This window comes from Bos mutus, chromosome 5, assembly GCF_027580195.1.
Source record: "Bos mutus isolate GX-2022 chromosome 5, NWIPB_WYAK_1.1, whole genome shotgun sequence".
In the NCBI taxonomy this organism is placed as follows: domain Eukaryota; kingdom Metazoa; phylum Chordata; class Mammalia; order Artiodactyla; family Bovidae; genus Bos; species Bos mutus.
This window is the reverse complement of record NC_091621.1, coordinates 27,879,414-27,904,842: the sequence shown is the minus strand read 5'-3', so window position 1 is coordinate 27,904,842 and position 25,429 is coordinate 27,879,414. Positions and strand designations below refer to the sequence as shown.

Here is a 25,429-nt window from a genome sequence, read left to right as displayed (position 1 = left end):
TGTATTTCTGCACCAGGCAGCTCAACTTAGCAAACATTATTAGGTGTTAAGCTTGTGACCAAGGTAGAAGTTATTCTGGACTTAAAAAGTTAAAAGACTATGTAAGATACAGCCTTTAGCTATGAAAATTTGTTCAGATTCAAAGATCCTTAAACCGGGTCACAAAATTAATAATTATAAAGTTGGGGACCATGACAAAGACAAGCTCCTTTTCCTAGCTTAACGAAGATGACTCTACCACCTGGTAAGTATACTAAAGACCGGAAAGTATCATGTCAAGATTAAGCTTTACCTTTCTAAAATATGTAAAATTTCAACGTTAGCAGTAATGCCAAAAAAAGAATTGCCTAATTTAAAAAAAAAAAACCCTAAGAAATGATCATAAACTCTCTTGTTCAAGAAATACTTATTTAGCACCCATTCTCTACATCATTACCAACACAGTAATCAACAAGACAGGTAAATAAGACCCCTCCCATTTTTCAATGTGTTCTACTGAAAAGAAATAAGAACAATAAGTAACAATACTTAACAACAATAAGAACAGATTGCAAGAAGAATTATTAAAGAAATAATCAGAATAACCTGGGAGAAGACCCCCTCCTAGAGGGGGTCTTCAATCCTAGAAAGATTGAATTGAGAGAAGAACAAGGAACAGCTATGTGAAGAGTCAAGGAAAAGGGCTCCCAGTAGAAGAAATACCAAGTGTTAATACAGAAACAAGAGTTTCAAGAGGAAGAAAAGGGAAACCAATATTGCTAGAGAATAGTGAGCAAGAGAGGTACATAATGAGGCAAACTGTATCATACTGTTTACAATGTTTACATTTGCATTATTACATTTATTCTAAGAATTGTGAGAACAACTGAAAGCCTTTGAGGTGTTTTAAGCAAGCAAACACCTGACATTTATTAAATAACAACAAAATCACATTAGCTGCTAAATAAACAGTAATAAGTAAAATCAAAGTCCTATAGAGTCCCAAACACAATATTTTTCTCTATTTGCAAAGCAGCAATTTTATATAGACATGAGACAGGAAAGTTTTACCTTGATCCAGAACCATAAGACTTGGATTCAATTCCATGCAGGCAATCTTGCAAAGAGCTAATAAGAACTTTGCAACGATCATCAGCAGATACTTTGGATTGTTTAATTAAAGAAATTGCAGTTACCAATGTCTCAATAGCACTCCCATAATCACCTGTGAGTGGAAAGAGAGAGGTTTAAGTCAAACAAATTTTGTTTTCAAAAATATCACCTAACCATTTGAGGCAACCATTTTAAAAAAGCAAAGCACTTCAAAATGATTATAGACGATGTCTTAATTTTTTCAGTTTCATCATTTTGGGAAAGGCTTTAACGTACATGAAGTTTGTTATTGTTATAGCTGTATGAAACATGTGATCATTTAGTAAATATAGGAATAAATGAGCTGCCTTGAGGCCCCTAAGCCATTAAATGTCAGGGCTAATACTTAAATTTATACCTAAAATGTTTATATTAGGGGTATTTCACTACACTGTGACATATAGTTTCCTTCCATGCCTTTTAAATATAAGATAGATAATGATTGGGAAATATAAAAATAACTACTACATGTAGATGACCCATCTTCAAAGTTGTACTTAAAAGCTTTAGGTCATGCCTAGACTTCCCTGGTGGTACAGTGGAAAAGAGTCTGCCTGCCAATGCAGGGGACACAGGTTCGATCACTGGTCCAGGAGGATCCTACATGCCTCGGAGCAACTAAACCCACGTGCCACAACTACTGACCCGGGGTGCTGCAACTACTGAAGCCTGTGTGCCTAGAGTTTGTGCTCCGCAGCAAGAGAAGCCACCACAGTGATAAGCCAGTGCACCGCAACTAGAGTGGCCCCTGCGTGCTGCAACCAGGGAAAGCCTGCCCACAGCCAAAACAAAAATCATTTTTTAAAAGTTTTAGGTCATTCCTAATAACATAAATAAGAAATATGAATACAGAGAGAAATATACAAACCAGCACTGGCATCAGACACAGCTCTTGAAATAGCACTGCTTGAGATTGCCCTATTTCTATTCATGATTTCTTCAAACTCAGCTTCACTCAATGGCGTTCTTGCAGTATCCATTTCCCTATAAAATCAAAATAAACCTTAAATCATACTCAAAATTCTAAATTAGTCATAACTGTGTAATGCAATTCAAATAACTGCTTTTGACAAGTGCCTCAGAGCTAACAGTTATTTTCTCATATTGAAATATACTATTTTTCGTACAGAGCAGGTGTATGAAAAATTCCCTTGTACAATTATTATCTTTCAGCTGAAATAAAGTAGCAACTTAAAAATATCTTTCTGGAGGTCAGAAATGCTATATCTACATAACTGCAATAAAATATTTTTAGTCATACAAAACCATGTAAAAAATTGTTTTGATGTCTGTCTATATATGTATGTATATCTAAGCAACCCTACACAAGCCAGGGCCAAAATCTGGTTTCATTTATATTTGGATCCTTTAGGCACAGAGCCCAACTCACAACAGAAGAATAATAAATGTCTAACTAATAAAATTTCAGGAGGGACAATATCTTAGACCTATCTTGTATGCCCCACTGAATCCCCAGGATATCTGGCAAATAAAAGACCCTCAGTACCTACAAATATTTACTGAAAAAAAAGTAACAAAATCCCAAGATTTTCTAAAGCTGCTGGACAACTTAAAAAATTGTGACTACATGTGTAGTACAGAAAAGGTAAACATTTTGCCATCTTAGTTATTAGTTACTAGGTAGGATGCTGAATCAAGGCAAGCAGAAGCAGTTCATTCAGATGAGATGAGGAAGAGCTAATACAACCTTCTGCATGTTTATAAGGTATTACTGTTATTCTCAAAACTTTATAAGCAGTCTAACCAAATTACAAGTTTTCCAACATCCATGTATGATTTCAGATAAATTCTGTGACTCATACCCATCCTATTTCTTTAAAAAAAAAAAAAAATCAGTTTTCTCCCACTTCCAATTAAAAATTACTCAATAATAACCAAGTATATATACACAAATATTTTTAGAAAAACTGGTACTACAGAAATTCTATTATGTTAGAAAAAAGACATGCAATTCAAACTAAACTTACCAAACCAAGCCACCTAACCCACTCCCACACAATGAACACTTAACAGATAGGTGCTCACTGGATTTAAGTTGAATAGAAGAAAAATTGTGCTACCTTCCTAGATATAACATTTCTCAAAAGAAAACAAAATATTTCAGGCACAGTGTCTATGGATAGATAACTGTCAGAAGACTTTATCTACAACATCAAATTTATTTCCCTGGCCCTGTACCCTTGTATGAAATTAGGCAGATGCTCAAATCCATCCCTGCAGTACATTGTCAGACAAACTGAAATACAGAGTAATTCAAAGATAACAGTAAAAGAATATAAAATCAAGAAACTGAAGGGGACAAATTCAAGTAGTTTTTAAAGATTAACACAGCTCTCCAGATTACGATTTGAGCATGGATAGCTTTAAAAGTCGGAGAAGGCGATGGCACCCCACTCCAGTACTCTTGCCTGGAAAATCCCATGGACGGAGGAGCCTGGTAGGCTGCAGTCCATGGGGTCGCAAAGAGTCAGATATGACTGAGCGACTTCACTTTCACTTTTCACTTTCATGCACTGAAGAAGGAAATGACAACCCACTCCAGTGTTCTCGCCTGGAGAATCCCAGGGGCGGGGGAGCCTGGTGGGCTGCTGTCTGTGGGGTCGCATACAGTCGAACACTACTGAAGCGACTTAGCAGCAGCAGCAGCTTTAAAAGTACTTTAGTTTCCATGCAGCTTTTCTCTAAGGATGGCCATTAACTATTTTAATTCCCATAAAGCCTGTGTTTTACAAGTCTTTGTCTACCCAAAGATGTTTATAAATTATTTAATGTCCCCACTTTAATTAAAAGTTAGTAATTTTGCTATACAGGACTCCTGATAAGCATGAGATACTATCTAATAAACTGACCTAATTTCTAAAACAATGAAGAAACTTTAACTTTCTATGTAGTGTCATCAATGGTAGATGAATGATATTGATGTTAAAATTTTAAAAGTAGCTGGAGGATCCCATTAGCTTGCTTCAGTATCTTTATCAACCTCTTTTAACTTAAAAATGACAGAAATAATGTGACTTGCCCTAAAATCACAAGCCTGTGGAAGTGGAAGAGCTGGATTATTCCCAACCCTGTTCAGTATGTTTTTCACCGTATCATACTGCTTCTTGTAAGAGAAAACATACACAACATTATGTATCGGGAAAGCTCCTAATTTTTTAAAACTTCACAGACAAGAGTGAAAAATAGCTTTTGCAGATCAAATATACTAAGTCTACTTTTACAGACGCATACTAACTTACCTCCCAGGAGGCCCATAGTCACCCCTATCATATGGCGGAGGCCGGCCATATGGATCTGTTGGTGGTGGGCCTCGGCTATCTGATGTAGGCATGCCGCTGTTAGTTGGTGGAGGAAAGAAAGCTGGGTTCACATGTGGAGCTGGCGGTGGGGCCCCTGGAGGTGGTCCAGGAAGATGCGGAGGAGGAGCGAGTGTAAGGGGTGGCCCAAGAGGGCCAGGTGGGCGAGGTGGAAAGGGGCCTGGAGGTGGAGGTGGTCCCTGTTGTGGAGGTGGTGGACCAGGAGGGGGGCCGTAGCCTGGAACTGGAGGTGGAGGACCAGGAGGAAGCGGACCCAATGGAGGCTGCCCAAAAGGCTGTCCAGGAAAAAGAACTGGTGGTGGAGGGCGATCTCCCCGATTAGGAGGCCCAGCTAAAGGAGGAGGCAGAACCTGACCAGGAGGTGGAGGACCTGGCGGACCGGGTGGGCCTGGAGGACCTAAGGGTGGGCGTGGTGGAGTCTGTCCAGCTACAGAATAAAGGGGGAGAGAGAGAGAGAGAGAGAAAAAAAAACACTTCAATAAGGTGTTTTAATCTTCATGCTACAATTATACTTTTAAAGCATAACTCATAGACCAAGACTCTTTCTCTTTAAATGAAACCCATATGGTAAACGCTACACTAACAAGTTACAAGGATGAAGTATATCCTTACACATTTAACTAGCTCAATTTAATGCTTAAGAAAAACTACTGAAACAAAAACTTTAACAGATTACAATGCTTAGAGATAGTTTCCATCTTTCAGCATACACACACTTCTTACAGTGAAATCACCCACCTTATAGTCTACTCTGATGACAAGCTAGAAAGTGAAACAAGGAAAAATGGTCTTGAAAGGATTTTTTAAGAGGTAAGAAAATAAGACGGATGTAAATATTCTATATATAAGTCAAGCAAGTTTGGAGAAAAATAAAGACCTTTTAGGCCAAAAATGGGTAATTCCTCTATGCTGTGCCCCATATGCCATGGAATCCTAGTTTCCAGGAACAAAGGCCGAGTTCCTTTAACAAGATGCTTGATCAAATTTCCTGGATTCCAAAAATAGCATAACAAGGAGAGTAAGTCACATTAATAATGCATTACTTGAAAAAGAGAGAAAAGGAAAAGAGGTATTAGGTAGACACATTTTATCCATGGCAATTTAAGAAAAATTTTACCTGGAAAAGGTGGAGGTGGCCCTCCTGGTCCTGCTGGCCCAGGAAATCTGTCCCCACCAGGAACAGCCCCTGGAAAACGGCCCCGTCCTCTACCACCTTGTGGAAATGCTGCACGTGAACTGCCTCCCGGAGGACCAGCTTTACCTTCCCCAGACATTTGTCCTGATTGTGTAGCTGCAAATATCCAAATACTCATAAATAGCATTTATTAAAATAGTTATCTGATATGTAACCACTGTTAGATATTAGAAACAACTCTAAATCAAAGTTTAGGTATACTGCTTACTAACTTCCAGATGCCTTGGGCCCGTCCAAACTACATGAGAAGTACCCATTTAGGAAAACCTTCACATCTATTTAAATTCTTTTGAAGTCTCAAAGATCTAGGCTTAAATGTATTTCTGATAAACAAATAATGAGTTACTTTCAAAATACCAGTATTCTGCAGCAGCCAAGACCAAAATTCTCTAACAGAAATCTAAATTTCAGTAAGTATAAATCATTCAAACTTTTTAACATTCATCAGTTAAGTTTTAAGTGCTAGAACATTAAGAAAAACAACCACTCAAATTTCTATTAATTACATTATCATTCATTTATCTCTTTAAGTGATAACATTTTTAAGTATATAATGGCAAATCTTTTCTATAGTCACTTTACCAAGTGGTGATAGGTCTTGGTGCCAAGCAGAAAATCAACGAATACTTTCTGGTTATCAGTAGTTTCTCCCCAACCATAACAGACATCCACATAACTTTCCTTCAACCTAAGGATTAGAATGTAGTTTCTTCCTTTCTTTAGGATGGGAATGACAGGATAAGAATGGCAGGGCTATAAAACTTGCACACTGTCGTATAATGTTGGGTCTGTAACATTTAGAGAAAAATGGGCATAGGTTTCCAGTACACGGAACCAATCATAATCAGTAATTTAAATCAAACTCAAAGCATGGATTTTCTAAAATGGATTCTCCAATGAACTAAATATAAATATTAAGATGACTTCTCCAATACAACATATAACAAATGCTAACAAGACTGGTTAAAATGCACATCTTTTAATAAAAGCCTCTGAGGGGGGTGCTTACTTTTCCTGGACTGCATTTCAAATTGACTCAGGAACTGTTTATTGCATGGAGTTACAACAGGATTCTGACCATGAAGCTCTCTCTTAGGCAACAGATCCATTAACTTTTTTGAGGATGCTTCAGATCCAACACCAACAAGGGCAAACCTAAAAGGTGTTTAAAGGGATGTGGGTAGAAAGTGAGGAGGGATTAACTGTTATTGCAGTTATTAAAAATGAAATGATTTGAATTTAATTTTACCTACCAAAACAAACCAAAATATTTCTTAGAATACAATGGTCACACTTCCAGCTCTAACTTTTTTTATAATAACACATCATATTATTCAAAGTGTACAGAATTCAATGCTTTGTTTGTTTAGTATACTCAGAGTTTTACAATCACAGCCACATCAATTTTAAGAACATTTTCATCACTCAAAAAAAAAAACCCCATAACTGTCAGCTGTCACTCCATTTCCTCCCATCCTCCAACCCTAAAGAACAAATCTGTACATCTGCCTATTCTGGACATTTCATTAAATGTGAATAACACGGTGTGTGGTCCTTCATGGGGACTAGCTTCTTTCACTTAGCATGATGTTTTCAAGGTTTAATGCATGTTAAAACATGTGTCAGTGATTAGTTCTTTCTCATGACTGAATAATATTTCATTATATAGATATACCACATTTCCTCAAAATCCACCAACTGACAGGCATTTGGGTTGTTTCCAGAACCCAAATTTAATTATTACGAATAACATCACCATAAAAAGATGCTCAATATCATTAGCTAACAGGAAAATGTAAATCAAAATCGTAATGATACCACTTCACCCACTAATCAAAAAGATAATTAACAAGTGCTAGTGAGGATGTGGGAAAAACTAGAACCCTCATACACTGCTTGATGAAAAAATATATAATAGTACAGACACTCCGACAAATATCCCAGTAGCTTCTTAAACGGTTGAATATAACAGAGTTAAAATATGATCCAATAAATCTCCTGGGAATTCTCTGGCGGTCTAGTGGTTTGGAGCTGGAGCTTTCAGTGCCATGGCCCAGGTTCAATCCCTGGTCAGGGAACTAAATTCTAAAAGCCTTATGGCAGCAAAAGAAACAAAACTCCTGAGTGTATACATGTACCTAACAGAACTGACTGAAAATATTACGTTCATACAAACTGGTACATGAATACAGAGGAGGAGTATTCTTAAGAACAAAATTAGAAATTTTTATAAATGCTGATAAATTTAACTTCTTTCACTAAAGATTTTTCTGTCTATATAAAAGGGTGGCTTTGGAACAGTTGCAAATCATACGGGAACTACAGTGTAATCTATTTAGATAAAAGAAACAATTTCCTTAAAAAAAATGCTCATTCTAAAACTCATATATGAATATTCATAGGGGCCTTATTCATAATAGCAAAAATGGAAACCACCTAAATGTCCACCAAATGATGGATGAAATTTTCAGAATTTCTAAATTTTTAACATTTTAAATGTGGTGTATTCACATAGTATAATATTTAGTGGAATATTAATATTTTTAAAAAAATAAGTACTGACACATGTTACAACATGATGAGACCTGAAAATCTGCTAAGAGCAAGGAGCTAGGCACATGGGACCACATTCTCTATGACACCTCTTCAGAACAGGCAAATCCACAAAGACAGTTGTTAACAGACACAGGATTTCTTTTGGGGGTGATCAGAACATTCTGGAAATAGACAATAATAATGGTTGTACAACTTTATAAATAAAGTCCACTGATTTGAATTCTTTAAAAGGGTGAATTTTATAGTATGTGAATTGTATCTCACTAGGAAAAATAAATTTAGAACAGAAAAAAAATGAATGAGTGTCAATTCATAAAGTTATATAATATTCTAAATTATTCTCAGAAGGTCTCTTAGGAGTCTTTACTGCCTAGTATTCAAAATGGTCCTTTAATTAGATCCTGGTCAACAAAGTCTGCTGTTTGATTCAAGATTACCTTGGGTCACAACATTTAGAGACAATTTAATTAATTCACTAATTTAATTGAGCACCACTTCCTATATGCCATGCCTCACTTTAGGGTTAGGGAATACAGTAGTGAACAAAGCTCTTTTGGAACTTACAATCTAAATCTAGTAGGAGACAAGACCATAAACGAGTAACATACAATGTAAGAAAAGCGGAGGAAAAAGGAACAGTGATAGGAGTCGAAGCTCTTGCACAGTGTGGCCAGATAAGGGGAACTCAGGCAGAATCCTGATTGAAGTGAAAAGATCCCAAATGTGGATATTTTGGGGAAAAGTAAGTCAAACAGAAGAAAGAGTGTAAAGGTCTCAAGTAGCAATATGTCTGAGGAACAGCAAAGACTAATTAATGTAGCTGAGCAGCATAGCAAAGTAAACAGCAGTAGGAGATAAGGTCAGAGATGGTAACAGAGTGGGGAAAACAGGTCTTCGTGCCTTATAGACCACAGTGAAGATTCTGGGTTTTACTCTGAATAAAATGGACAATCAATAGAACATTCTGAGGAGACAAATACTGATGTCACTTTTTTTTCAACTTCTGCTATGTCTCTATATAGACTGTAGAGAATTAGAGTGAAGGCAGGTACATCAGGTAGGAAGCTACTGTTCAAGTAAGAGATAACAGTGGCTTGGACCAGGCAGTAGAGTGGAGTTCATGAAAAGCAGTCAGACTCTGCACATGTTTGAAAATATTCCTAGTTATTGCACACTGGCACACTGGATATTAAATAAGTACATTAAGCATATTTTTTTACTTTATCATTCTGTAGTTAGCAAATTATCTTCTAAAAAATCCAAAATCTATACCAGAGATTTAAATAAAACATTATTTCTAATAGACAAAAACTGAAAACTCAAATAACCAAAAATAAGAATGGTAAAATTAGTTACAGTAGCAAAGTATGATGGAAAGAACTAATACATTAGAGAAGATGTATATTTACTAATTTTTTTACTGTGTATCAAACACACTATAAAACGTAAATTGCAATCCTATTATTTTTGCAATAAAAATAAAGCACTAGGAAAATACCTGAAAGTATATTCACTAAAATGACAAGAGTAATCACCTACAGATGATGACATTCTATTTTTTTACTGTCTTACTTTTGGACATCTGGATTTTATAAGTATCCTACCTCATCTGTGTAGTTTAATAGTTAAACAAATAATGCAAAACATCCACGCTACAGTATTCTTCAGTGGCCCATCTTCCAATACCCCTTAACCACAGGGATAGTGATGCTTCTTCAAACTGTCATTGTTCAACCACAATGGAGAAAACGCAGGAAAATTGGAAAAGAGACCTAATCTCCCAGCTCCACTAGTTTTAGGGAGGTAGATCACAGGATACATTAAATGAGTATGAATCTTTGCCCAAGAACCTCCTGTCAGTGTAGAAAAGAAACATCCTACACATGTGTAGATAAGTATTAACTTCAAGGAAAGTCACCCCTAAAATTGTAATTGTTAGCTACAAACTCCCATTGGGTGAAAAAAAAAAAAAGAATTAAAACAAAATTCTTACCCCTTTGACTGGCCATTTGCCCGATTTTCAAAAAACTTTATCTCCAAAATATCATTTACTCCCAAAGAATGAACTGCTTCAGTTAAGTCTTCATCTGTTGTCCACTGCAAGATATTTCCCCCTCATTAACCATCATAACATATCTAAGATTTTTATTGTTTCAATTTAGTTTGTAAGGGTAAACTCAGGACAGACAAAATTAATCCTTAGTGCAAACTATGTACAATTACCGCCAGTCAGTCTCCAATTTTTAAATAGCACAAAAGCACCTGAAGACATACTTTCGTCCCTTGATAAGAGTTTTGGAAATAGAAGGTACATACCCTCAGAGAGAATATAGAATTAAAAAAAGAAAACCCTTAATGAGTTTTTGGTCTCTTCCAGCTTTCAACTGCTGTGACTTTAAATTTTCAATAAACCAATCTCACCTGCCGCTTTTTTTCTTAAAAGAAATTATTTGGGGAAATAAACTCCACCTTATGTTTCTAAGTATACAAAACAAAATCCTAATGTGTATTCAGTGCCTACCATACCCTTTTACCAAATATTTAATTCTCAAAACACAGAAGTCCCATTTTACATATAATTTCTGTTTTACACTCTATGCAATAGAGAGGTTAAAGAAGTTGTCCAAGGTTATAAAACATATATAGGAGCCAAAACTCAGTCTTCCTCAGCAACCACACTCTTTTTATCTACAATGCAACTGTCTCCAACATTATAAAAATTGCTCAGATGATGGGAGATTGGCCAGCTTTTTAAATATGCAAACATTTAAAATAAAATACTATTAAGGAAATGTACAGTAACAACTGATTTCTAGGCAATTTTTAAATTTTCAAGTATGTGTAATAAACGTTTTTAAATAGAGATGCAAAAACTCTACCGGACTATTTTAGTAAATATTTAAGATTCAATGCTAATAAAACACAGATAATAATACTACTAAACATTCAGCTAATGAAACTCCAATCAATAAACCTGTAGGTTTACTACTACTGTAGTATCATAAACCAAATTAAAATACAATGTATAATAGCAGTATTTCTGTAAATCATATTTCAAATTTAAGGGCAAAAATGAAATTCAGTGTGTGTGTAATTATGGTTTGAATAATGAAAACTCTTAAAAACAAGAATTATATTGTGTATCTTTCTCTCCTACATTACTGAATCCTGGTTTGAGCCTTTATGTGAGCATTTTCCTTTGTAAACTGAGATAGCTGAAGTGTAGGAGTAGTAAAAGATAAAATAATTGAACTACATTTAACTGGAATCTCTACCAAAACAAGTTGAATGTCTACAAAATTCAGAACTAGAAGATTCTGGTACTTACTATATTTAAAAGGTACATGCATGTCCCCCCCTTGGTGCATAACGAAGCATGTAGAACCAATTTAATAACTTGAAATTCCTATTTTTATATACTGGAGAAAAAATTAACTACTGGAATAGTTTGAAATCAATCACCAAGGATTTAATTCAAATCAAGTCACTTACCCATGTTAGATTCCCAATATACAATGCAATTCTCTTTCCCGTATATGTATAGACCACATTTGGTGCTGCTCCTTTACCCACGTCATCACCAACAGTTGGTGGGAGAGTATCCATGTAATCCCGATCTTCCGGGGCATCTCCATTATTTGCAGATGGAGAGATGACATCATCATACAAATCTATCTGATCATGCCCACCATATTCAGCTTCCTGAGATACAGAAATAATGTTCTAGATTATACAATAGTCAGATGACTTCTAAAACAGATGTGAATGCAAATTTATTCAACAATTTTCTTTTAAAAATTTGGTAGAAGACATAGGTCAAAGATCTTAGTACAAATCTTTCACTTTACAGCACTTCTTGAACAGTGCCTATAAAGTGAATTTCTATACAATGAATCCTATTTCCCCACTGATACTTATTATAAGAACTAATGTTCCTCTAGGAACAGAATAACATGTAGACAAAATAAAATAATGAACTTTTCATGGAAGCGAAATACTCTAAAAGTAACAACACTGACTACAAATTTTCAATACAAAAATATCACAAACAGAAATCAGAGCCATTATGAATCTTTAATAATATTTTTAACTGCAGAAAAATACAACTATTATTTTCTATAGTATTCAGGATCATGCTTCCCAATTCTGTGGAAGCTGTTAGTTTTAGAAAAAGCATAGTAAGCTAAGCCACAGGAAAGGGATAAAGAAATATGGCTATGTAATGATTCTATATGTTACAATAAATGAACAAGGGAAAGAGAAAATACAGGTTAAACTATCCAAATTAGTATCTATATTAAGTTTTATTATTCTCAGTCAACAAAGAGTTAATGCTTACCTGACTTCTTAGATATACAGTCAATTAGCAAAACATCTACATGGTCAAGAGAAAAGGGACATGAACACGGAAGAATCTAGTAAAGTTTTGCCATCAAGTGTCACCAGCAGAATTAAAACAAGGCTAGGAGATGCCACTTACATGCCTAAGTAATATGCAAGTAAAAGGAAAATGAATAATAAGCAAATATGTGAACAGGAGAAAAACAGAAAAATAGGGTTCAACCTGTAAATAAGCACAAGAAAAATGAAATGCAGGTAGTGGCAGAACACTGAGCATCATTTAAATTGCCTTTGGTAACAGTTACTGGGCCACTGGCTTGACTAGCCAGTAACAGAGGAAAAGCTCTATTTTTATCTTCCTTTCCACCACAAAGTATCTAAATGGATGTGAACTACTTCATTCTGAAAAGTGAAAGTGAAGTCACTCAGTCATGTCTGACTCTTTGCAAGGCCATGGACTGTAGCCTACCAGGCTCCTCTGTCAAGGTAATAAAAGAAAGGCAATTACACTTAGAAAACGAATATAATTCTTATCTTCTCCATTATTACAATTCAGTAAGAATGAATACAAATGGTAGATAAGGAGAAACTAATAGTTTTAGGAACTAACCATTTTATGGATAAAGAATGACATTGAAAAAAGGCATGAATAATATGACTATGAACAGATCAACAAAATACTGTTATAATAAGAGTCCCAAGGGAACATGGTTCTTGTTTTGCTATTCAGAAGGAAGCCAGAAAAAGATTTTTTTTAAAAGAAACAGGAAAAGAAAAAAAAAATCTAGAAGGGGAAATATACCACTTATCAGTTCATAACACATAGCATATCAGGTAATCTTCTGCATAATGAAGTTATCCAATTCGCTGATTATGCAACAGAATCTCTACATAACAATATTGTTATGAGGCTGAATGTATGTAACTTATTTATTAAGGGACAAAATCTTAAGGTACATCAGAGAAGAAAGCCCTCTTTAGCAATGGGCAGAAACTAAGACCACAAATCACTGAATAATGCCATAATTTTCTTTCCACAGCAGTACCAAAATAACCTTTGAGAACTGAGTTTTTTGAAACCAAGGAACATGATAGTAAAAATTGTGATAGTGACAGTAAAAATTAGAAAAAAGAAAAAAAAATTAGAAAAAAGCAGTGATAGTAAAAATTAGAAAAAAGAAGGTTGAGTTTTGTTAAGAAGTTTCAGTGTAGCTAAGGCTTCAGGTGGCACGGCTGCAGCAGTTGATTCCACACACTTAAGATACCAAAGTTTCCCACAAGGGGTAGCAGGCACTTTGAAATCGTTCGCAATCCAGTTTTGCACATCAAGTAAATTATTGTTACTATTATTCAAAAGGAGTTGTGTTTCCATCCTCCTCTGCAGAGACTATAATCACAATATATGGTTTGAGGGAGAGTAAAACAGAATGCAAGGGTTATTAATAGTAGCACTAAAAGTATTTCAATCTATACTTTGATGAAATATTATTTGACTTTTCACTAGTTATAAATCTAGGAAAATGTTCACATAAGTCGACAATAATTTACAGGCATAATAACTGCAGCTACACTAACCTGGTGAGTCACAACTTACTATTTTTGTCCATCCCTGAATTCCTGTGTTGATACTAATCAATTTTCCATACTGATACGATTCTACCGATATTTAATATCAGTCACTTGGTCTGGTAGTTGGACTGCTTCCAACTGATTGAAATATGATGCTAACTGAGACCACAGTCCTGGGGTTTGATTTCCAAGTAGACTAGTTAGCTTCACTCAGTTCCAAGGCCACAGCCTGTACTTTTAGCCCCATGGTATGCATTTGGACTTGGTGAAAAAATATTAATGAATTTGAATACATTACCACCATTACTAAGAGGCAACTTAAAACACACACTCTTCTGTAATATCAGTAACCTTCCTTTTCAACTTCACCATATCACACCTATCCTCCAGATTAAAAAAATAATTATATACAGAACACATCCTACTTTCTGTTCCCACTCTAAAAGGGGGGAAAACATGCACTTTCTAAAATTATGTAAAATGAGTATCACAAGTCAGGGCTTCCCTGGTGGCTCAGTGGAAAAGAAACTGCCTGCAATGCAGGTGACCCAGGTTCGATCCCTGGTTCGGGAGGATCCCCAGAAGGAAACGGCAACCCACTCCAGTATTCTTGCCTGGAGAATACCATGGACAGAGGAGCCTGGCAGGCTACAATCCACGGGGTCCCAAAAGAGTTGGGCATGACTTAGGGACTAAACACCACCACCACCACCACAGATCACATACAAAGAAGGTGAGCTCTGAGAGTCTATTTGGACAAACTTTGTCAAAGAATAACAGTCAACAGTGTCAAGTTCTATATGCAGTCTTTTCAATTATTACCATTGGGAAATTGTAAAGGTACTCAAAAACAAAAAATAATCAATATTACCCCTCTAATTATTTTAGATTACAAATATTGCCCAATTTGTTCATAGCAACTAATAACCAATAGAACTATACACTATATTTAACTTCCAGTAGGCAACAGCTCTTAGGGTTTGTTAAAAAAATCCACTAAGTTATTTCATTTTCTACATTTAATTACAATAATTATTTTAAAGGCAAGGTAGCCTTTCAAGATTCTGCATCTCAAGATCATGTTCCTCACGACAAATGAGTAGCTGTAGCCAGGTCAGAGACAACACTCAAATTAAGACAGATAGTAAAATAACCAAATTTCAATTAGCTCCTCTTAAAAGCAATGTTTCTCAACCTTTTTTTCATTATCACCATGCCCTTGCTCTGAAGAGGGACATACTTTTGTTAATCACCTCCCATGTAATTTTAATGTCAGATACTCTGTACATTACTGGGAAGACTGTGATAGTTGTCCTGTAACCTTCACTCTTCCTGACAGGCACAACACTACTTTTGGTGTTCCTAAAACTGTATTAATGCCACTCCTGCATTATGTTACCACCACTAATGTCACAGCAAAGGCCACTTGTTCAAAGTTCCTCTATTGGAAAAAAAAAATTTCCATTTAGAGAAATACAAGCAAAATACAAGTTTGCACTTATAACATGTTTTCTATACCATGGAAAAGAATACACTAACCCACAAAATCCACAAAACAGATAATCTAATACATACCTATCTTTTTAGAAAATATTTCAGTTTCTGATTTTGTTTACATTTCAAGTAGATATTAAAATCAGTTTCCAATCCCTGTTAAAAGCTCAACTAATGGAAGGAAGCCAATTTGGTACTACAAATACGGCACATAAATCACAAAGTGAACAACAGAATGAACTACTTATAAATAATAAAATAATTAAGAGTTACAGCTCCCCTAAACATTTCTACCCAAGTTTCTGAATCAGTCTCTACCTACTTCAGTTTCCATCTTACATGCCTTATCTTAAAGGGTTCTCTATTCAATATAAATTTGGTAGAAATAAGATTTCACAGATATTTGCCTAATAAAACTTATTTTCCAAAATTAGCTAAACATTGGCTATAGTAGACACACAATAACTCAATGTAAAGTATAATGAGTCATGATATAAAGACAAGCACACTTATAAGGATGTCTACGTCTGTAACTTCCGAACGAATTTTTTCCCACTATCTACATACATTTTCATTTTAAAGTCTGAATGTCAGATCACTGAATGAGCACTGCTCTCAGTGACCTACCACCAGGTACATCAAAAACTACATTCTACATGAAGGGCTTTGCTCCCCAAACAAGCAAAATACACACTACTTCAGTGCACCCAGGATAAGCTTTCCTGAAGTTCAGAATTTGACTTCCCTCTCCTCTCCTCTGCCAATAAAAGTTTACACATACAGACAGACATAGAAGAGTGGTTTCTGTAACACATGACCTGTCAGTGTGTCATATCTTTTATGTAATCCCACTACAGTGCACTTAGTCTAGACACTATATATACTTTGTATCCTTCCTTGAAAGTGAAAGTGAAAATCGCTCAGTCTGTCCACTCTTTGAGACCCTGTGGACTGTAGACCACCAGGCTCCTCCTTCCATGGGATTCTCCAGGCAAGAATACTGGAGTGGGTTGTCATTTCCTTCTCCAGGAGACCTTCCTGACCCAGGGATCGAACTCTGGTCTCCCCCATTGCAGGCAGACGCTTTAACTTCCGAGCCACCAGGGAAGCCCTACCTTGCTGGCATATAAAATACTGAACTGAGTTAAAATAAATTTAGTTTAGTTTAGGTCAAAATAAAAGTCTGTAATTATTAAATATGAGACTAGTAACTACTACCTTCAAGTACAAATTCCAGTTCAAACTGCACTGATACACACTATCAATTCAGTGAGAGACTGAAACCAACAGCTTTCTTTTCAACTCCAAATCCAAGTAATATAGAGGTTTGGAAGGAGTTCAAATTCTTTCACTTGAGCAACTGTTCTCAATTTGGTTCCATCCAAAGATCTTCAATTTAAGAACTAAAGAGCAGCTATAAAGGATAACTGAGGCCCTTGTGCATTCTTCCCTTCTCCAATTTTATTCTTCATTCTAAATTCATCTGGTGAAGAAAGGAGCTGTTCTATAGCTTCAATAACTTTTTTCTCACACCATCTCCAAATTACAGTTTCTAAGACAATTGAATGTCTCACTTTTTGAAATAGGTTTACACTGCTCTTTACCAAAGTATATACATGAAATAAACATCATACAAGTATAATTATTTAAAACAGAAAAAATAAAAAACACATATATTACAAAGAATTTCAAAGTATACAATGCAATTAAAACTACAGCTCACAATGAAGAGATTTTTTAAATGTTTACAACAGTTTAGAAGCCGAAATAAAACCTGTTATACTTAGCAAAACATTCTACTCAACTACAACAAAATAAAGTCAGTTTAGCAACCAATAGAAGTAATGTCACCAGCTAATAAGAATGTAAATTAAATCAACCAACAATTTTGTAGTTGCTTCTAATTTTGATAAAATTTCAGGTAAATATTTCAATACTAGTAACATTTTTAAAAATTAAGAATGTACCTTAAAAAACCATCAACTATCTATTTATGGCCATATTGTGAACAGGAATTATCACAGCAAGCAGTAGATTACAAAGGCCAGTGATACACAAAATAATAACAAAAACAAACCCTCTATTTAATGCCATTAATTGATTCAAAAGTATAAAGATCCTAGAGGTAAAAACCATTCAAATACATGTGCAATATAATGCTATAGGTAAAATCCACAAAATGTTATTTTTGAAAGAACCCTATTAAGCAGTTCATCAGGGCTACCAAATTTTAATCTCTTCTTACCTCCTGTTCAGTCAGCACTAGCTGGTGCACAGGGATAAGCAAGTATCACTCCATCCAGCTATACAGATGACAAAAATGCCCATCCCAAATTAAGTATGCAAAAGCCTAAAAAGTTATTTCATTAAAAGGTTGTGAACAATGCTCAACTTCTAAAACTGTAGTCCAGCTCTTCCTTTATTAGAGCTAGACTCTAGTAGACTAGACTCTAGCTAGACTAGAAAGACAAAAGGAAATATATTTTCTTGGAAGAGAGCTAATGAAGACTGCCTTGAACATTTGTTTTTTTACTTGCAGGTACGGACCTCCTGTCGATGGAATGTTACACTCATTTGATAAATAAAAGGAAAAGAAATTTCCCAGAGGTCTTTGTTTACTGATCTTAAAAAAAGCATTAGAATCCGACTGTGTTTAGCACTCAAGGTAACTTTCTAAATTGTCACTGACACAACTCAGGCATAGCAAAAAAAAATTTAAGCGCAACACAATAAAGATTTTAAAACTTAACATTTGATAACAATGAGTTACGTTTAAATATACTCTTTTTTAACGGAGTAGAAAACATTTAAAGCTAATTGAACTTTTCTTCTAATATTTAAACGTAAGGGCACCATCATCCCTCAAAAAAAAAAAAACACCGGATTTCTAGTTTTCCCTATTTAAAAAAATCCTTAAACTCCTTGCACAAATAAAATCCTTAACGGAGGGGTAAAAACCCCACAAAAACACATTAACCAGAATTTTACTAAGCTTCTCACATGGACCTGGAAAATGTAAGAAAGCTATTAGGAACACTGCAGTTAAACACAATTTGCTTTTTTAAAATGTGTTACTATATAAAAGACAGCAGATGTGACCAGAATGCTTACAGCTTAAACGTCACTGCTCTAGTAACAACCTTTTGCAAGGATGCACAACATCAGACATCATAGCTCCGCGGCTAGTCCTTCTAGGCAACTGTGGCCTATGAGATACCGGGAAAACCTTGCATTCTCACTTTCTCCAGCCTTTCCAAACCCCTCGGAGAACAGTAAACATTTTGCTTTCGGAAATCGGGAAACAGCTATAAAACTAACAAACACCATGTGAATTTTGGGTGAGATTCTTTAATCACTACTCTGATCTCTTCTCTTGGTGAGCTACCATCTTTTTTGTTCCATCCAACCCTCGCGCTTCCAAGTCTTCCTTTGGGCCCGGGCCACCTAGCTTCACTGATATTTTCATCACAAAGACCGAGAACGACTGGGCCCCGGAGGCACTGCAAGCCCTCGACCACCGAGGGAGGGCCAGTGCACCGACTTTCAAAACACGATCCATGGGTCCGAAAGTCAAAGGACTTGTTGCAAACGTGCCCGCACCGAAGCCGTCTTCCCAAAGAGTGAGAGAAGGACAGGGACGGCGCCACGCCGAAACCTGTAGCAAACGTGGGCAGGGGAGCTCAGGAAGCTGGGCGCGCGGGATACAAAGGGCCGTGAACACGGCCTTCCATGAGGCGACCGAGTGACGACAGAGACACAAAATGGACCGACCGAAGGAATCGGAGCCCGAGCGGCAGGGCCGGGGGCAAGGAGAAGGCCGGCGCGCGCCCCGCTGGGCTTCCTCCTCGACCTAGCCGCGGGGGTGGGGGCGCGGGGGCGGCCCGTTCTCCCCGCCGCGCACACGCCGCCCCGCCGCCCGGGCCTAGCGAGGCGGGAAGCGCCCGCCGGCCTCCAACAATGGGGAGCGAGGCGGCGGCGAGGGAGGAGCCGGCGGCGGCTGCACAGTGGCCGGCGTCCGCGCTCGGGGCCCCGCGGAGGGTGGCGGCGCCCGCCGCCCACGAAACGACGCGGTAGAACGAGGGGCGAGGCGGGCGCTGCGCCGGGATCGGGCGGCGCGGCCCACAGGCGCCAAGGGCGCACGGTCTGCAGCCGCGCCGGCTCGTGGCCCGCAGCGGGCCCGAGGTCCGCGTCCCGGCCGCAGCACCGCCCACTTCGGCGGCGTGAGCCCGGGCCCACACGTACCTGGTTGAACTCTTCGCCCACATCCGCGTAAATGTCTATATGGTCCACACCGTCCGCCATCTTCCCTCGGCCTCGGCCGCCGCCGCCGCCGCCTCTTGCAGGTCCGCCCGCCGCGGCAGCAGCAGCGGATCTAGCGGCGGGGGCGGGGCGCGCTGCGTCACTTCCGAGGCCCGAGGGCCGAGGCGGGGGCAGCCGGGGGCGCGGGTCTCCGCCACCGCTTGCTTGGCTGGCGGAGAACAGAAAACTGCGTTTCCGAAGGCGCTGGCGGTTTCTTTTGTGTGTCTGGATTAGGCTTGGGGGGCGGGGCGGGGGTGGTCCCAGTTGTCTCCAGACAGTTTCCACGTTGTCTTTGGCACACTTAAGCATTTTGTGATATTTTCATTTCTCAGTTTTTCTTACGTTTCTCACAGCCAGGGCTTTTAGGGAGATGGAAGTTTTATGTCTAGATGAAACACCAAAAGTGTAGCCCGGCTTTCCGTGAGCGCCTCCAGAGGATGTCTTACCTCTGCATCCTCAAAAGACCAGCAGAATTTCGTCTGCCTCGTAAATGCTAGTTACCGGTTGATGGTTTTCTTGAGTTATTTGCATGCTACTTATGTCATTTGCATACCGTTTATCTTTCCATTTGTATCTTCTGCATCGTCTTCTTTCATCTCCTCCCCCCGCCCCCTTTTCATCGCCCGTCATTTTTAACCTCCTTGAGCTGCAGTTGGTTGTTCGTGGGATAGTTTAAATGTCTCAAACTTGAATGCGGTCACCGTTGGGCCCGCCCCATAAAGTGGAGGTATCTTCAGACGAGGGGACTCCTCTCTTATACTCATAGAATGTCAGAGAAGGAAGGGAACTAGAAAAGATGACTTTAGGTCCAAACATCTCATTTTACAGATGATAAAGGGAACTGAGGCCTAAAGAATCTTAAGCGGCTTAACAGGAGTCACGTGGTTAATAAAAAAGCGTTTGCCAGCCAATGTAGTAGTCTGTCCTGAAAGAGAGTTTCAGTTGCCTGGGGTCAACTGCAGTCCAAAAATGTCAAATGGAAAATTCCAGAAATAGTTTCTAAGTTTTAAGTAGCTATAGTTCTGGGTAGCATCCAAGAAATCTTTAGCCATCCTACACCAACCATCCCTGGAAATGAATCATCTTTTTGTCTAGCACCTTTTATACACTACCTGTTAGTCCAGAAAAAAGACATGGTATATTTAGCTTTGGGTACTACTGCAGCGTGTGAAAATCCCATGGACGGAAGAGCCTGGTAGGCTGCAGTCCATGGGGTCGCTAAGAGTCGGACACGACTGAGCGACTTCACTTTCACTTTTCACTTTCATGCATTGGAGAAGGAAATGGCAACCCACTCCAGTGTTCTTGCCTGGAGAATCCCAGGGACCAGGGAGCCTGGTGGGCTGCCGTCTCAGGGGTCACACAGAGTCGGACACGACTGAAGCGACTTAGCAGCAGCAGCAGCAGTTTCAGGCATCCACTAGGGGTCTTGGAGCATATCCCTTCTGGGGTTCTTTACCACTAGCCACTTGAGAAGCCCCAAGTGGAGACTGCTGCTGCTGCTGCTGCTAAGTCGCGTCAGTCGTGTCCGACTCTGTGTGACCCCATAGATGGCAGCCCGCCAGGCGCCCCCGTCCCTGGGATTCTCCAGGCAAGAACACTGGAGTGGGCTGCCATTTCCTTCTCCAATGCATGAAAGTGAAGTTGCTCAGTGGTGTCCGACTCTTCGCGACCCCATGGACTGCAGCCCACTAGGCTCCTCTGTCCATGGGATTTTCCAGGCAAGAGTACTGCAGTAGGGTGCCATCGCCTTAGTCTCTCCAGTTTGAAACCTCCTCCTATTCTTTTTCATCCTTTTAAAAACCCACCAAGTTAGAGTGTGTTTATAAGATACATCCTGCCCAGAAATTACTGATACAATGGTAAGCAAAAGTAATAACTGTACTTGATATGGTGGAAAACCTTGGTTCATTGAAGTTTTATAGACAGGTCTGGTGATCTGGATACAAATTTCTAGTCAGTTACTTTACCAGCTAGATGACCTCAGTCAAGATACCTACGGGCTCTCAGGTTCAATCTCAGAATCTTTAAAATTGGGGTGGTAATGTTTACCACATCAAGGTTGAAGGTTGATAGTGGTTTAATGTACAAAAAAATGCCTATCCACTTTTGCTTCTTGGAAACACTTGGTTTCCCCTTTTTCCAAAGGGCTTTATAGGAAAAAAGAACCACTCCTCATAAAAGGCAAGAGCACTTTTTAGACTGGTAATGCGGTAGGTACAATAATGCCTGTCATAGAGGTCCACATCCCAGTTCCTAAAATCTGGGACTATGTTACCTTATATTCCAAAACAGACTTTGCAGATATGATTAAGTTACGGACCTTGAAACAAGAACCTTGAATTCTGGATTTCCTGGGGTTGGCCCAAAGGAATCACAAGAGTCCTAACAAGTGAAAGAGCAAGTCAAGAATCTGAGGAGACCATGAGGATAAAAGTAGTTTCTGTTCTTTCAGGACACTTAAAAATCATTTCAAGATTCTGACTTCTATTGCTACCTGTGAAACAGCTCTTAGTGTGACTGTTATTTTGAAGGTCATTGGAGTTTTTTCCCCCTTTGGCTGCTTTAAAGATTTTCTTTCTGTTAGACTTTGGTTTTCCGCCCTTTTACTATGTATGTCTGGAGGTGTATTTCTTTTTATTTATGATGCCTTGAATTCATTGGGCCTTTTGAATATATTGATTGATGCCTTTCGTGAGTTTTGAAAAATTCTCAGATATTACCTATTTTAATATTGTTTCTGCCCCACTCTTTCTTCTCTCATATAACTCCATTTAAATGTTTGTTAGATCTTTTCTATCCACTAGTTCTCTTACCTTCTCTCTTTTATTTTATACATCTGTATCTCCCTATGCTTCATTTTGAATAGCTTTTTCCTTTTCTTCTGGGTTACTAATTCTTTCTCCTATAGTGTTAAATTCATCTACTGAACTGTAATTTATTTTTTTTATTTTTTTTTAATTTTAGGTTCTAGAACTTCTATTTGATTCTTTTTAAAACTTAGGTTCATTTTAATGGCATCAATTTTTTTTTTTTTTTTTTGCTCAAACTGTCAATCTTAGGTTTTGTCTCTTTGTATATAGTAGACATCACTGGTATACGGTTTTGGTCTCTGATAATTCCATAATCTGGAGTCTTGTTGTATCTGTTATTGCTTCATTGTTCTAGTTATTCTTCATTGTGCTGATTCTCACTCATGTTGTCTTGTTACCTGACTGTAAGCTGGGCATCGTAATTGAAACATTTGAAGAAATAATGTGAGATGGATATGATTTTCTTCCATGATTGGAAGATGATTTTCATTTTCTTTGAGGCATGTTGCAGTACCAACAAACAGGATCACCCTAACCCAGGGGACTGGGGACCTTGGGGAGACTGCTTTAGTTTGGCTGGCCTTTACTTCCCAGGGTACTGCCCTTGTGAAGACCAGCCCAAAATGTGGTATGCCAAAATCATCACTTTAAATACATATATATATATTTATTTGGCTGCATCAGGTTGGTGCACATAATTGCAGCACAAAGGCTTAGTTCCTTCATAGCATGTAGAATCTCAGCTCCTTAACCAGGGATTAAACCCTCGTCCTCTGCACTGCAAGGCAGATCCCCAACCACTGGACACCAGGGAAGTCCCGAAAATCACCCGCTGTTGACGGGTCCAGAATTACACTTTTGACAGATCCAAGACTCCATATTTTGTTCTTCTAGTTGTCAAAAGTGGGGTTCAACCTCTCGGTCATCTCTTTTGAATCTAAAAATGTCCCCCAGGGGAGAATGAATACACACACACACACACACACACATATATATATATATATATATATATATATGGCTGAGTTGCTCCTGCTGTGCACCTGAAACTGTCATAACATTGTTAACTGGTTATACTCCAACATAAATTAAAAAGTTTTAAAAAATTAAAAATTTTTTAAAAAGAAGAAATAAAGAGAAAAAAAAAGAAACAAAAATTAAATTAAAATGCCCCCTAGGACAAAAGCACTATGAATGTATAGACACTATTCCCTTCTGCTTCTTGGTCAGGTAATTCCTAACTCACTTCTTGGTTAGCTTTTTGATTATTTTATTTTTAAAAATAATTTTTATACAGTTTTGTTTTCTTAATTTTAATTTTTTTGGCCATGCTGAGTGGCTTGCAGAATCTTAGTTCCCCGACCAGAGATTGAACCCTTATCCTTGGCAGTGAAAGTGTGGCATCCTAACCACTGAACTGCCAGGGGATTTTTATATGCAGCTTTTAAAGGTTACTTCCCATTTACAATTATTACAAAGTATTGGCTATATTCCCTGTGCTTTAAAATATATCCTTGAGCCTATCTTACACCCAGTAATTTGCATCTCACATTCCCCCAACTTTTCGATGATTTAAAAATGTTGTTCCAGGGTACTTCCTTATTTGGCCACAAAATGGCATTGTAGTGAATTACAAAGGAAAATACATAATAATAATGACAGCAGTGACAAACTCTGTGGCTTATTGAGTATCTTCTACATAACAGTCTCTTTGTTAGGCATGTTACAGTTGTTATTGTACATAGATGAAAGATAGGAGACTTGGGTTCTTGTACTGGCTTTACAACTGATTAGCCAAGTAACCTTAGACAAGTCCTTTCCCTCAAATTCTCCATGAAGGTCCCTCTCAGTTCTAAATTTCTGTTGTTTAAAGCTACAGAGAATTCTCTGAAAGTTCAAGGTACCTTGTGACAATCGTGTATTAAATATCGTAGAGGAGTTTCCTACTGGCCCACCTGCATTCGTTTCCTATTGCTGCTGTAACAAGTTACCATACATTGAGTGACCTGAAGCAACGCAAGTATCTTATCTTACAGTTTTGAAGATCAGAAGTCTAAAATATATCTCACTGGGCTAAAATCAAGGTGTTGGGAGACCTGCATTCCAGAAGGCTCTAGAGCAGCGTTCCCCAATCTTTTTGGCGTCAGGGACTGGTTTTGTTGAAGACAGTGTGTGTGGTGGGGGTGGGACAGGGATGGCTCAGGATGATTCAAGCACATTGCTTTCATTGTGCCCGTTATTACTATTACATTGTGAGAATGACGTAATACGAGCACGGGGGCGCAGCTGTAAGTACAGATGAAGCTTCCCTCACTCTCCCACTGCTCACCTGCTGCGTGCAGCACAGTTTCTGACAGGTAACAGACTGGTACCTGTCTGTTGCCCAGGAGTTGATGTTGCCCAGGAGTTGAGGACCCTGCTCTAGAGGAAAATTCATTTTCTTGCTTTATCCGTCTCCTCGAGGCTGCCCACATGCTCTCTTTATGACCCCCTTTCCACAATCTCATCACTCTAATAATATAAATAATATAAAATTAAAATATATAAGATTAGCAAAGGGATTAGAAGAGAGATCGTATTCTAAGATTCCCTATACATCTGCTTTTTCTCTGTATGGAAAAACCTTCTCTCCTTTTCCACGCACATGGTCTTGCAACATTGGCAGCCTCAGCTGCAGAATTCAAATAACCACTATT

At 38.1% G+C, this 25,429-nt stretch overlaps 1 protein-coding gene across 5 annotated transcripts in view; it reads right to left on the bottom strand.

Annotated features, from left to right (window-relative positions):
- CPSF6 (cleavage and polyadenylation specific factor 6) overlaps nucleotides 1-20,102 on the bottom strand; it is a 32,539-nt gene extending 12,437 nt beyond the window's left edge. The window contains exons 1-9 of one of the 5 annotated variants that reach the window (XM_070370566.1): nucleotides 19,867-20,102; nucleotides 11,713-11,922; nucleotides 10,214-10,317; nucleotides 6,674-6,819; nucleotides 5,587-5,760; nucleotides 5,347-5,457; nucleotides 4,392-4,896; nucleotides 2,000-2,115; nucleotides 1,051-1,204 (exon numbers count right to left, since the gene is read on the bottom strand). In XM_070370566.1, coding sequence (XP_070226667.1) covers nucleotides 1,051-1,204; nucleotides 2,000-2,115; nucleotides 4,392-4,896; nucleotides 5,347-5,457; nucleotides 5,587-5,760; nucleotides 6,674-6,819; nucleotides 10,214-10,317; nucleotides 11,713-11,922; nucleotides 19,867-19,926 — 1,580 coding nt within the window. In that variant the 5' untranslated portion in view covers nucleotides 19,927-20,102. The remainder of the gene's footprint in view (nucleotides 1-1,050; nucleotides 1,205-1,999; nucleotides 2,116-4,391; nucleotides 4,897-5,346; nucleotides 5,458-5,586; nucleotides 5,761-6,673; nucleotides 6,820-10,213; nucleotides 10,318-11,712; nucleotides 11,923-19,866) is intronic. The other 4 variants (XM_070370565.1, XM_070370567.1, XM_070370568.1 and 1 more) reach the window with 4 other exon arrangements.
- Nucleotides 20,103-25,429: the final 5,327 nt, after the last annotated feature.